We start from the raw sequence: 14,247 nt of genomic DNA on the forward strand, positions 1-14,247 counted from the left end.
TCAAAAACAGCTTTCATTTGTAACCTAAATCATTACAAATATCCTATAAAGTGAAATATTTAAATTCGAGGGCAGAGATTGGCTGGCATTTTCAGTACTAGTTACATATAATTTATCAGGCACTTCACTTATAAAATGCTAAATTGCAATGCTATAAACCTGGAAACAAACTTAAAGGGACAGTTCACCCAAAAATGATACACTCATATCATCCCAGATGTGTACGACTTACTTTCTGGTGCAGAACACAAACAGAGCTCTTTAGTAGAATATTTAAACTCTGCAGGTTCATTCAAAGCAAGTAAATGGTGACCAGACCTTTGAAGCACCAAAAATCACCTAAAGGCAGCATAAAAGTAATCCATATCACTTCAGGTGTTTACTCCACATTTACATTCACATTCTAAAAGAGGAGGTTTATGGTGAAAAAGGATTGAAATATTGATCTGTTTTGCTTTCATCTCTTCAGAAGATATGGATTTAACCACAATGATGCTTTTAGGTGATTTTTGGAGCTTCAAAGGTCTGGTCAATATTCACTTGCATTGTATGAACCTACAGAACTGAAATATCTTGTAAAAATCTTCATTTTTGAGTTCCAGACTTAAGAAAGTCATACACATCTAGAATGGTAGGAGGGTGAGTAAATTATGAATTTTCATTTTTGGGTGAAATATCCTTTTAAATTATTTTCTCAAGGATACATTAGTGAAAATTAAACCACCATACTCATTTTTAATATCTGAATGATCATGCATTCACCATGTTAATGGGTGAATAACAGTTATGTAAATGAATAAGCATAAATATATAATTCAAATCATAGGCAATACATATATATTTCTAAAATAATCTTTAAACCCAAAAAATAAATGTGCTTTTTTGTTTGTTTGTAAATAAGCATCTCATGAGTGAAAATGCCCTTTATCGCCATGCCCATTTATATGCAAAATAGAAGACCAACACTTTTATTCAAATATATTCTTGATTATTAAGTGCAGGGCATGAAAAATATACTTGAGCAAAAATGATAATGAATCCACAACTCAAAGCATTACAAATAACAACAATTAAAATCATCCAGTGGGAATTGTCAAGAGGGATCATAATAATGTAGATACTGGACCATTTCATAGAAAACAAGCTTATTTGCTGCTCTGGGACTATTGAAATAAGTATTTCCTAATACTGGATATTATATGATTTTCAGAGTGGTCTCAATTCCAAACACCAGTTTTTCTTCTTTGAAAACTGTTGAATCATAATGATGAGATCCACAGTAGCTGTTAGAAGTGAAGATTTATATATACACATCTTCATTTTATTTGAAAATATGCAAAAGGAAATACATTTCTGTACAGCACAACTATTTTACAGTTTTTTCAGGGGGGGCATCTTCAGGTTTTGAGGAGAAGCGGTCCATTAGTGTCTTCCACAACCCCTTCTTCTCTTCATCCATCTGTTGCATGTTTCCTGCAAAAGAAAGAAATTATAAAACTAGTCAGTAATACAAGTTACTAAATAAACATCTTGCCTGTGCTTGATAAATAAGAGCTAATAACCCATCCCTTTGACATGAAAATTAAAGTCGATCCGGATAAATACACACGTATAGTAACACAATCTTCTATTTAAAAAATGTAAAGGCACACTCAGTATTTTGTCCTCATTAAAAAAAAAATACGATTTACTCCTAAAGACATGAATTGTAATTTTGTAATATATGTAGGAAATCATGACACATTAGAATGAAGACTCCAGTCATATCAGTAACCTTATAAAAGCTATTTTATTCTACATGGAGTGGATGGAAGCACATTTTTATTTTATTTAAGGATGCTATGCTCGAGATGTCATTTTTGTTTTTAAGCATACAGTTAATTTGTTTTTATAAAACACCACTAATTACAAGTACAACAATGAGCATCTTTTTCAACAATTTCAAATATATTTTCTAAAACATTTTCCTTTTATTTTTTTTGCTATTTGAAAATATTTTCATGACTAAAAATGTCAAGGGACATGACTTTGACAACATTTGGGTCAATATCAAAATATTTTGACAGAAATAATCAATTTTGTAAGACACAAATCTTTCTTTACACAAGGGGGCGCTTGATGGTTCACAAAACTGAAACCTCCATTGATCTGCATTCAAATCGTTTTACATCTCATAATTTTTTTTCACTCTGGAGAGTAAATTGTAATTAAAACTGATATTTAAAACTATTCATACTTCTATACATATATATATATATATATATATATATATATATATATATATATATATATATATATATATATATATATATTATTATAATTTTTTTTAATCCTCCAGTAACAATTGATTGTGATTGGACCATTCTGATCAGCACTGCCAAAAGTAACAGGTGTCACGTGACAGCGCAGTCTACGCATTGCCTGGTTCAGCAGTGGGCTAGTGATCAGTCATTGTGTTTTTCCAAAAATAATTACATTTTACTTTAACAAATGATTTAAGCAACGCATTTTAAAATTTTCAATAATTCAATAACTTTTTAAGCACCTCTTGGAAAAATTTATATTTTCAAAAGGTTTTCCAGGACTTCAATTTGAAAAAGCCAAATTCAAGTACTTCAAGCACCTTGTAAGAACCCTGTAAATGGATGCTGCATCCAAGCTGCTCTAAGTCCAAGATGGCACAAAGACAAAAGGTTACTGAGTGCACCTTTAATGCTCTGTTGTTTTTTCCTTTGGACAGCTCACTAGATTACATCAAGTTAAATAGGATTTTACATGACATATGAATAAGTCAAAGAGTAAGCCATAACAAGTCAATACAGCTCTAGTGCAATAATTTTATTAATGTTTGTCAATAAATACATTAATAATAACAATAATAATAATCCTCACCCGTTGCCAATAGCATTCGACACTCTTCCACCGTTACGCCTGTAAAACTTGTATCTTTTGCTCGAGGAAACTGAAAACGGGAGAGAAGAAACCTTATGTTGCTGCATACTTTGGTTAACAAGCTCAACTGAAAATGAAAGACATTCTATTATTCAGTCTTCACTGTAATAAAATGTAAGGACAGGTGTTCGGAGAGCTGAAAAAATAACGTACAGCGCGGTGAAAAAGCATTTTCCCCATTTTGATTTCTTCTGTTATTGTATACATCTCGTACTAAATTGTTTCAAAAATTCAAACTAAATCTACCATAAAACATAAGGCAATCAGAGTAAACACAAAATACAGTTTTTAAATGATAAATAAATTAATAAAAAAAATTTAAGCAACAAAAAAATAAAAGTTATCCAACACCTATACATTTACATTTATTCATTTGGCAGACGCTTTTATCCAAAGTGACTTACAAAAGAGGAAAACAGAAGCGAATCATCTTAAGGAGACAGTGCTTTGAAAAGTGCCGTATTACAAAGTTTCACTAGCATCAGAATAGTATTTAAAACAGATTGAAGTGCAAAAAGAATTATCTATATCATCCATGTGAAAAACTAACTGCCCCCTTAAACTTAATAGCTGGTTGTGCCACCTTTAACAACAACAACAACAACAACTGCAACCAAATGCATCCGATAACTGGAGATCAGTCCATCACAACACTGTGGTGGAATTTTGATCACCCTTCCCAGACTGATGTATTTCAATCACCCCCCCCCCATCATTTCTGGAATTTCTTTTGACCTTGGCATAGCATGCTACTGGGTGAGAACTTGTAGCCAACTTCATGCTACTGAAACAGTTCTATTTAGGTGTTGATTTGATTGAACAGGGCTGGCAGTAATCGGGCCTGGGTGGGTCTAGTCCAGCTGAACCCCATTATGAATGCAGTTTCATAGATTTTGGGAAATATGCTGCGTTCCATTCAACTCAGAAAGTCGGATTTTCCAACTTCCTACTAGGAAATGTGCAATGGAATGTCATTTAGTGTCGCAATTCCAACTTGGAAAGTCGTGCAGAATTTTAAACTCCGATTTTGTGGAGATGCTGGTGCGTGATGTCAACCATGTCGGTGGTACCCAGGAAGATATACAAAATAAGCGATAAACATTCACTTGATAATAAATGACAAAGCAGTCAAAATTCCTACATTATTGAACATTTATTCAAATTAACATTTGTTTTAATTTTTAAAACAATTAAGTATGAGATATCCACAGTAACAGAAGAAATCAGGATGGGGCAAATACTTTTCCACAACACTGCATATAGTACTGTATGCTCATTTAGCAAATATTCTCAGTGCATGATATGCATTTTTTAAGAGTTCAGTTCACCAACATTAAGGAAATACAAATATAGGCTAATCTCTCCAAATTATATGAAAACCTTCCAAACAATGCACTCAAGCTCCTAGACATTTCAAAAATATACATGTCTTCAGGAGAGACTTTATTCTTGTTTAAAAGCCAAACTACCATCTCAATTCTCTTTTATAAAGTTAGATCAAGAAGCACTTAGAAAATGACTTAAATTTAGACTCACGTTGTCTTTGTACACATTACTGTTGATGCGGGCCAAACTTTCATACATCTGATCACATTTCTCTGGGTCTGAAATCTTCAATGAGACAACAAAAGGCGTAACAAATTAAGTAAAAGTTGGCAAGGTTAAAGATACACCCAAATAGTTTCATTGTTGACTGAAAGCTTATATTTGTAGAATTCTCCAAACAAAACACATGCAAGGATAAATTAACCTTCAAGGACACTTTGTCGTAAGAACTAAAACATTAAAATGTTTAGAACAACACATATTATTGATTGTCTAATAATAATAATAATAATAATAAAAATAATACCAAAGCACAAAATACGAACGACGACATTTGACTTGTCTTAGCAAGAACTGGGTAATTGGGGGAAACCCCGTTAAGTAATTACTTCATTAAAAGCATACCTGTGTATTCTCGCCTTCTCTGAAAGCACTGGCCACTCTTTGACGTAAAAACGTTCCTAAATCTCGACCTTTCTTGGATTCGTCCCTCGGCCATTCCTCGCATAGCTTGAGAAACCGACGGTATCTGGTCGCTGACATTTTTATGTGTAGGGAATGCATGAGCTGTGTTACACAACTGTGCTGTATATCTGTATACCGTGGAGGGACAATCCGTACTGCGTTTTTAAAATTCAGTCCTCATGTGGCGAACCTATGGAACCCGTGGAACTCTTTATACAGTTTGTCCTATCTAAGGATCCGTAGGGCAAGACTGGGAAGCGCGTGATTTGCTGTAGATATTTCTGATTGCAAGGTTACGTCAAAGACCCTCTGGTTGGAAATCCTTAAACTCATCAAATAAAATGAGCGGAAAGAAAGCTGATGGCCGACTGGACGGTGTCATGGGATGGATTAGTCCAGCTTGTTATTTTGCGACGGTCAGAAAGGACTTCAGAAGGTTTGTTTATATTGTACATTTTCAAAGTTTATAAGCGACGAGAGGACAGCATAGTTGAGAATCAATTGCATGAAATAAACAAGTTCATGTTTTTTGAACTAGTCGCTCTTAGTGGTTACATTTACGCCAATACTCTGATCATTGCAATAATCGGAGTATAAGGAATAATTAGATTAAAGATGTTTACATGATTTGGGCCAACCACTTCAATCCCGTTTGCATGCTACTTGTCATTACTCTGATTATTTACTTTTTTTTACGAATTGTACGTTTTAATTCTATTTTATAAATATATATAAGGACCACACCATAACACCGTGTCCTAACTACACGCGACGCGATAAAATTCCAGCGACAGCAAGTGTGTCTGTCCACACTAGACGCGACGCGACTGTGAGACGCCACACGTCAATCAAAAATCACAGCCATTCAGAACAGCGTGTGGGCGGAGTCTCTCTGTGAAAGCGCACTACTGGCCCGTACCCGCACTCGCATTGGAAATGGGTAAGGACATAATCAAATCAAGAAATAACATTATTAAAAATCAAAACATTAACAAAATATTATTGACTACCTCTGAATATCTCTACTACGAGCAGCGCGGGCGTGGCCAGATCTGCCTCGCGCGCGCCGAGTGTGCACAGCTCGGACTACTGTCATTGTCATTGCGACTCCCCACCCTGCCTGTATTTTAGTAGATTGTCTGGAATGACACCCCTGGATACAGGGTCACAAATCGTCATGCCTATTCACTCTACTTTACATTGAAAATAAAGCGGAATTTGTTTTACACAGGTTGATGCGTCATTAGTAGCCTACTATATCTAAATGCAACATTCATTCATTCATTCGCTGTAGATGAAAGTCTAAACTTAACTTACCATGTGTATTCAATGCTTCAGCTATACTTCTCCAGACGGAATCCTTTTTCCTGATGTCTTTGTGGAATTTGTGAGATTTATCGTAGAGAATTGAATGCCTTTGAACTTCGACAATCAGTTCCTCGTCGTCATGTTTGATGATTAAATATTCATGACACGCAGAACTTCCATCCAATGAGATTTCTGTGTGGGCGGATCTGTCAGCCGCGACGTCGCAGTAATAGGAACCGTTTCTAAATTAGAAACTTCGCGTGTCGCCGTCGCGTCTGGTTAGGACAAAAACTCTGATTAACATGGAAAAGATACCTTTTATCGCGTGTCGCGGCGTCGCGTCGCGTGTAGTTAGGACACGGTGTAAGAGTCATTTTTGACTACACTGGATGCGCTGTCTATTTTGATTAACACAAAATAAACGGTTCATTAGAGTGAATCGTGTGTGAATCGGAAAACACGATGGATGTTGTTGTGTTTCTCCCACGAGCACAAACTAATTTCAAAGACGTGTTTCCTTCCCATTATTTCGTGGCATATGGTCTTTTTTTTATTTTATCTCCCAACATTCAATTCAGGCTGCATACTGACATTCACAACTCGGGAAAATGTTTTCCTTTGCCACGGGGCTGTAGATAATATAGCCTCATTGGCCGCTGGATCGTACATCAACGTCGTCGCCATATTGGACCAGGCAAATTGCCATAACTCTCAGGCAGCATTACTGGAGAAAAGATTCCTGACTGGTGTGCAGCTTGTGGCTGTACAAACTTTTGCACAATCCAAACTAGATCTCAGGGTATTACCTTTCATAGGTAAGACTTACAAATTGTTTCTGGTTGTATTTGGTCATTATAACATTGTTGAAAGCTAACTAGTTGGACACCAGAGTCAGACAGTATTAATAGCTAGCGATAACGCTAGTTAGCTATGAAAGCTGGTTTTTATAAAGTTTGCGTGATTTCTTATAATATAGCTTGTATCATAAATTATATTATTAACTAAAGTGCCCATAATCTGGATTTTCATCTATATTGCCGTTTTTATCCAAAAACTGACTTTAGTGACAAGCTACTTGTTTCGGCTGTGAGATTGACATATTGTGAATGTGACTAGTTAGTTAGCTAGCTAACGCTTCTCATACTTTTTGAAGGTTTCCCAAAGAGAAACCGTTGAGGAGGCAGTGGGAAGTAGCTTTAAAGAGTGAAGGTTTTTCCGCCAGTGATGTTATATGTATGACATTTGTTGTTCATCTGAACACAAATAAAGATTTTTAGAAGAAGTTTTCAAATGTGGAGGGACTTCGAATGGAAGGAGACAGCAACCAACACTTTCAAGGTCCATAAATCACATTTAGGCAGGATAATGGTAATCCATATATATGGCTCCAGATGCTTCCATTCTATCAATTTACCCATTGAAAGTACCCACAGAAGTTATTCATTCAAGAGCTGCAAGTTATTTTTTGCCTTTTGTTGTTTGATTCGCAGTAATGGCTCAATCGTCAACATTTTCATTAGACCGCTTCCCCTTTAAGACCGAGTTCAGATCTAATAGACTCCTGATGCAACATATTTTCTCCCAACTATTTCCATAACTACGTCCATTTTAGACATAAACTGTGTTTAAGTGAATCTCCAAGCCGGTCGTTTTGACATATTTTTGTGTATAGTTGATCGTTTAGACGCATGAAACCCAAAGTAGCCTATACTTTGCTTGTCTCTTTGCGGTGTGTTTCGGAGCGCATTATTATTATTATACATAGAAATGGCTGGCGAGATAAAATAACTTTCTCTTTATAGCAATAAAGAATGTATTTTCTTAATTTCTCCAGTACCGACAGCAGAACCGATAACGTCCAAGCTTACCAAAGCCAGTCCTTCAATTGCCTATACTGCGTTGGTATATTTTTATTACTTATTTATCTGCATTGAGTGACAACCCTCTCAAATATAAGACACACAAACAGAACAATAAAAGTCTCAGATTCACTGTCTGTAATTGCAAAATTCTTGCTTACTTATTGTGACATGATAGCAACCCTTCTGCTGTGATAATGCAACTTCAACTACGCTATCAATATCCAAAGTAGCCGAACGTCATGTCAAGTATCGCGTTTGTCACGTTTTTTCTTGAAGTTGGCAGTAACATATCAAAAGTTTTTAATTAAATCTAAAGAAGTTATACAAATTTAACCCTTACTGTTTTCTCCAAGGAACTTAGCTCCTTCCTTAGGCACTGGATGAGGTCTGCTCACTCTGCTGGAAAATGACACTAGGGGCAGCGTGCGTCGAACACGTGTTCCACAACAACACTAGGCTGCCCACAGATGCGCCTGCCTAATAATCGGCTTGATATACTTGGATATTGGCCGATGCCGATTATGTAAAAAATGCAAAAAAATCGGCCGATTAATCGGTCGACCTCTAATATAAACATTACTCAAAACATTTTCAACCTTCTTTCTACTAGCACCACTCCTATGCATTGCCTGCATCTCCCACTGGTCTAAAGGCCATACTCTGTGACGTCTTGGTTTGGGTGGAGAGTCTGGAGCGAGGGATGAGGAATATGAAAGACTGAGAATGGAGGGCAAAGAACACCGTACATGATCTTCTTGAGGCTCTGAAGGTTTAGAATATCATAAATGAAGAGGCGAAAGAGAGGCTCAATTTCTACTCTGGTAAAATGAATATAAAACGTAACTTTTTTTTATATATATATATATATATATATATTTCCACTTTCCCATCTTTTCAGACTTTCTAGTTATTATTGAAAGAGCATTTACTAGTTCGTATGTGCTAACTGAATTTCAGATCTCCCGATAGACCTCCTGTCAATACGGGGCCATGAGTACACAAAAGACCAGAGGGAGTTTGCACTCACTCTCCACTTACATGGTCCAAAATATAACTCTCCATCTTGACCTCCCACATCCACATATATTACAAAGGTATTCATGTCATTTCATTGCACCTTTACAAAATACTGGTTGTAATACATTAAAGAACTACTTTTTCATTTTGGCATTTTGGAGTTCTGTAGATCAATCGTCTGAAAAGAGCAAATATCAGTTTTAAAGGAATAGTTCACCCGAAAATGTACTGATAATGCGCTTACCGTAAGGCCATCCAAGCCATGTATGACTTTCTTTATTCATCAGAGCAAAAAAAAAACATCTGCAGGCCAGTTCCAGGGCATTTTCTGCCATCTCATGGTGCGGTGTCCTCTGCTCTAGTAGCAGAAGAAACTGAAGGGCTTCCATCCCCTTTTGTTAACATCTCTGCAATTTGTGTATGGCCATAGCTACCTGCCAACCCACTTTGGTTGCCTTGTGGACAATCCCCTTGTGTACATATCAGGGTTTGTCATTCAACAGATTTTGGGAAATTATTATGTATTATTGTACTATTCAGTACTCACTATTTTATTTTCTATTTTGTTAGTGATGGTATTACTGTTTATTCTATGTATACTATTTCTATTATTGTACTATTGTATTATATTATACTACTTATATTATTGTACTATTCACTACTCACTATTTTATTTACTTTTTATTGACTGTATATTCTGCAATTTATTTTATTGCAATAAAAAATATAGAAAGCAGACTGACTGCCAGTGTTCTACTATTTGATTTGTATTTGCTGATTTTGTTTAATTTTTCTCATGGTGATCAATTATTAGTACTTAAAGATGCACTACTATTTTATTTTTTTTTTTTTATTTTTTTATATTTATATATATATAATTTTTTTTTTTTTTCCAAAGTGAACGAGCTGTGTTCTGACCTGGAGCACAAGAAAAGCTAAATGATTGGGTTCAAGACAGAAAAAGCTATTTGCACAATGAAAACTTCACATTTCCTGTTATATTAGATTAGGCACGTCTCTAAAATTAACCAATGCCACTGGGATGCATGTAAACGTGGCCAGTGTTTAATTTGCCGTTGTCAACAAGGATATTGGATAACATCAACATGAAACAATTGTGATTGAGCTGTACTTTACACACCACATGCTTAAGACACCCTTTGTCTTTATTCTTTTGACAGAAGATGTTCAGTTGGTTCATGGTTTTGGAGCTCAGTAGTTCACCGAAAAATGAAAGTTCTCTCACCCTCTTGTTGTTCCAAACCAACTTGAACATTGTTCGCCTTAGTCACCATTCACTTTTGTTGCACCTTGTTTTCAGACAATTGTAGTGAAAGGTAACCGAGGCTAACATTCTGCCCAACATCATTCATTGTGTTCCATGGAAGAAAGTCAGTCTTTCAGGTTTGAAACAATATAAGGGTGTTAAAGGCACACTTTTTTATTATTATTATTATTCAAGCGATATACAACTGTAAAACTCCTGCATGTCCTTTTTCTTAAGCATCTGCAATGTTGTTCAAATATCTTGTTATAGCCCCTTTCACTCATGCAACCAGGTAAATTACAGGATTGTAGGGTTGTCTTTACTGGTAAATGTACAAGCATAATGTGCTGTTCACACATACCATCAATCTGGGAATGTATTAAACAACTCATTAAGGGAAACTGCCAGAAGAAAATTCACTAGAATTTTCAAAAAAGGTCATGTTCACACACAAATCTCTATTCTGAAAAATGTTGTATGTACAACTGCAGACTGGAGATCTCCAAGTGGGAGGGACTACCCTTCAAGTGGGAGGTGCTTATGCCACAAGTATGCGGGCACCTCCAAATGGGAGGAGTTCATGCTGCAAGTATAGGCGGAAATCTTCGTCATAACAGAGGCTGTTTGTACTGCCCACTTGGAGCCAAAGCCCACCCATATGGAGCTGGCTCATTTATAACAGACTCTGATAAAATGCAGTAATTTTATTTTTTGAAAAAGGTTGTATGTGTGAAAGGGGCTAATATCTTCAATGTTGTCATATATGCAATCTCCTTTTGTTACAGGAATCTAATTGTAAACCTTGGTTTATTTGCATTGGGTGTTTGGGTTGCAAGAAACCTTTCAGATTTTGAAAGTACAGGCAAAAGTATTGGTCAACTTTCATCCCCACTCCTCTAAAATAGATCCTACACTAATTGTCTTTCCATCTTTTCAATACAGATGGTGCTGCAATCGAAGAACATAATTTCTACATTGGATCTTGTTGAACAAGACTCCTTGTGCAATTTGACTGGGCGTAGATTGGTGATGAAGATTATTTTATTGCTAAGTGAATCTCAGGAAGAAAAAAAAATCTGTCTGCATTATATAAGAGACTACAATGTAATGTGTGTGTGTGTGTGTGTGTGTGTGTGTGTGTGTGTGTATATATATATATATATATATATATATATATATATATATATATTATTATATACAGCCATGGCCAAAAAGTATTGGCAGTCACATCAATTTTGTGTTTGGCAATGTTTGCTGCTTCAGTATTTGTAGATTATTTTTTACATGTTTCTATGGTATACTGGATAACAATAAGTATTTCATAAGTTTTAAAGGCTTTTATTGACAAAAACACTCAATTTATGCAAAGAGTCAATATTTACAGTGTTGACCCTTGTTCTTCATAACCTCTACAATTCGTTCTGGCATGCTGGATATCAGCTTCTTGGACAAATCCTGACTGATGGCGATCCATTCTTGACTTAATAGTGCTTGGAGTTGATCACAATTTGTGGGCTTATGTTTGTCTACTCGCCTTTTGAGGTTCTCTATGGGATTACGATCCGGGGAGTTGCCTGGCCACGGACCCAAAATGTAAATGTAATGATCTCCGACCGATTTTATTATCACTCATGCCTTGTGACATGGTGCTCCATCATGCCGGAAAATGCACGGATCATCATCAAATTGCTCCTGGATCGTTGGGAGAAGTTCCTCTTGCAGGACGTTTTGATACCATTCTTTATTCATGGCAGTGATTTTGGGCAGAATTGTGAGAGAGCCCACTCCTTGGATGAAAAGCAACCCCACATATGGATGGTCTCAGGATGCTTCACTGTTGGCACGACACAGGACTCATGGTAGTGTTCACCTTTTCTTCTCCGGACTATCGATTTTCCAGATGTCCCAAACAGTCAGAATTGGGCTTCATCAGAGAGAATATCTTTGCACCAGTCTTCTGCTGTCCAATCCATTTCAGTCTGTCCTTGATGTTTTTCTTTGAGAGAAGTGGCTTCTTTGCTGCCCCTCTTGACACCAGGCCATTGTCCAAACGTCTTTGCCTTATAATCCAATCAGAATGATAGAGTGATTTCACCTGACTAGTACTCATTCACACTTTCCCAGGTGCTGCTGATATGATCAGTGAAATTATGTCGGCTGGTCATTTTGTGCCAGGACCAAAACCGTAAAATTTGGGTTTTTGTGATAAAGTAAATTTGTTTTGGCCAATGAAGCTTTTGCAATTATTTAAAATGCATCTGATCACTCTGCACAATAATCTAGAAACAATGTGAATCAACTCCACAACAACAACATTTATGTCACTGCCAGTACTTTTGGCCACGGCTGTATATACACACTGGCAGCCAGAAGTTTGGGATACTGTACAGATTTTGCTCTTATGGAAAGAAATTGTTACATTTATTCACCAAAGTGGCATTCAACTGATCACAATGTGTAGTCAGGACATTCATTTTCTATTACAGTTTGAATTGAATTGAACTTAAACGACTTCAAAGAGTTCTCATCACAAAATCCTCCATGTGCAGCAATGACAGCTATGCGGATCATTGGTATTCTAGCTGTCAGTTTCTCCAGATACTCAGGTGACATTTCACCCCACGCTTCCTGCAGCACTTACCATAGATTTGGCTGTCGTTGGGCACTTCTCATGCACATTACAGTCTAGCTGATAAAGCTCATTGGGATTAAGATCAATAACACTCTTTTCCAATTATCTGTTGTCCAATGTCTCTGAACATTTTCTTTTTGTTTTTCTGTTTCAAAAGTGGCTTTTTCTTTGCAATTCTTCTCATAAGGCCTGCACCCCTGAGTCTAAACTTTTGGCCGCCAGTGTACTGTATATATAAAAGTCCTCACTTTCAACTGATTAAATTTTCAGCAAATTTAACATGTTTAAATATTTGTATGAACATAAAACTGAACAAGTTTCACAGACATGTGACTTACAGAAATGGAATAATGTGCCCCTGAACAAAGGGGGGTCAAAATCAAAAGTATCAGTCAGTATCTTGTGTGGCTTACTGATGCGGTAAGTACTGCAGTCAATCTCCTCATGGACTGCACCAGATTTGCCAGATCTAGCTGTGAGATGTTACCCCACACTTCCACCAAGGCACTTGCAAGTTCCCGGACATTTCTGGGGGGAATGGTCGTAGCCCTCACCCTCCGATCCAACAGGTCTGAGACGTGCTCAATGAGATTGAGATTCCTGTCTTGCAGGAAATTACGTACAGAACGAGCAGTATGGCTGGTGGCATTGTCATGCTGGAGGGTCATGTCAGGATGAGCCTGCAGGAAGGGTACCATATGAGGGAGGAGGAGGATGTCTTCCTTGTAACACAGATGAGCAGGGACCCTGGGCATCATTCTTTTGGTGTTTTTCAGAGTCAGTAGAAAAGGTTTTATAACGGTGACCTTAATTGCTTAATGTCTGTAAGCTGTTAGTGTCTTAACAAAAGTTTCACAGGTGCATATTCATTAATGGTTTATGGTTCATTGAACTAGCATGGAAAACATTGTTTAAACCCTTTACAATATAGATCTGTAAAATTATTTAGGTATTTATCTTTATCTACATGTCCTGAAAAGGGGACGTTTCTTTTTTGCTGACGTGTGTGTGTATATATATATATATATATATGAAAAAATAATATATTTGAATGGCTAAGTAGGCCTATATTTACATTGTAAATATACATTGTAAAAAACATTTGTGGTCCAGACTGGATAATTTTAATTACTGCATATTAGTAATGAGAATACGAGTTTAGACGATGTGATTAATTTTCTAGTATATATAAAAATACA

At 36.4% G+C, this 14,247-nt stretch overlaps 1 protein-coding gene and 1 long non-coding RNA gene across 2 annotated transcripts; one reads left to right on the forward strand and one right to left on the reverse strand.

Moving 5' to 3' along the window:
* Nucleotides 1–974: 974 nt before the first annotated feature.
* LOC127646221 (ubiquinol-cytochrome-c reductase complex assembly factor 2) lies at nucleotides 975–5,093 on the reverse strand. The gene is made up of 4 exons (XM_052129722.1): nucleotides 4,903–5,093; nucleotides 4,489–4,563; nucleotides 2,893–2,962; nucleotides 975–1,473 (listed from the first exon to the last, which is right to left on the reverse strand). Exons 1-4 carry the CDS (start codon nucleotides 5,059–5,061, stop codon nucleotides 1,367–1,369), a joined length of 411 nt encoding a protein of 136 aa, XP_051985682.1. The 5' UTR covers nucleotides 5,062–5,093; the 3' UTR covers nucleotides 975–1,366.
* A 63-nt stretch (nucleotides 5,094–5,156) lies between these two features.
* On the forward strand, nucleotides 5,157–9,878 carry LOC127646226 (uncharacterized). Its single transcript, XR_007970897.1, has 3 exons — nucleotides 5,157–5,398; nucleotides 8,743–8,953; nucleotides 9,090–9,878. It is a non-coding gene; the product is annotated as an uncharacterized LOC127646226 (long non-coding RNA).
* The last annotated feature ends 4,369 nt before the right edge of the window (nucleotides 9,879–14,247 follow it).

This window comes from Xyrauchen texanus, chromosome 7, assembly GCF_025860055.1.
Source record: "Xyrauchen texanus isolate HMW12.3.18 chromosome 7, RBS_HiC_50CHRs, whole genome shotgun sequence".
Classification (NCBI taxonomy): Eukaryota; Metazoa; Chordata; class Actinopteri; order Cypriniformes; family Catostomidae; genus Xyrauchen; species Xyrauchen texanus.

Coding starts and splice junctions, on each gene's coding strand:
- LOC127646221 (XM_052129722.1), bottom strand. CDS start 5,061: ATGCATTCCCTACACATAAAAATGTCAGCGACCAGATACCGTCGGTTT. Junction 4,564..4,902: donor GAGAAGGCGAGAATACACAG/GTATGCTTTTAA, acceptor GTCTCATTGAAG/ATTTCAGACCCAGAGAAATG. Junction 2,963..4,488: donor GTAATGTGTACAAAGACAAC/GTGAGTCTAAAT, acceptor TCCCGTTTTCAG/TTTCCTCGAGCAAAAGATAC.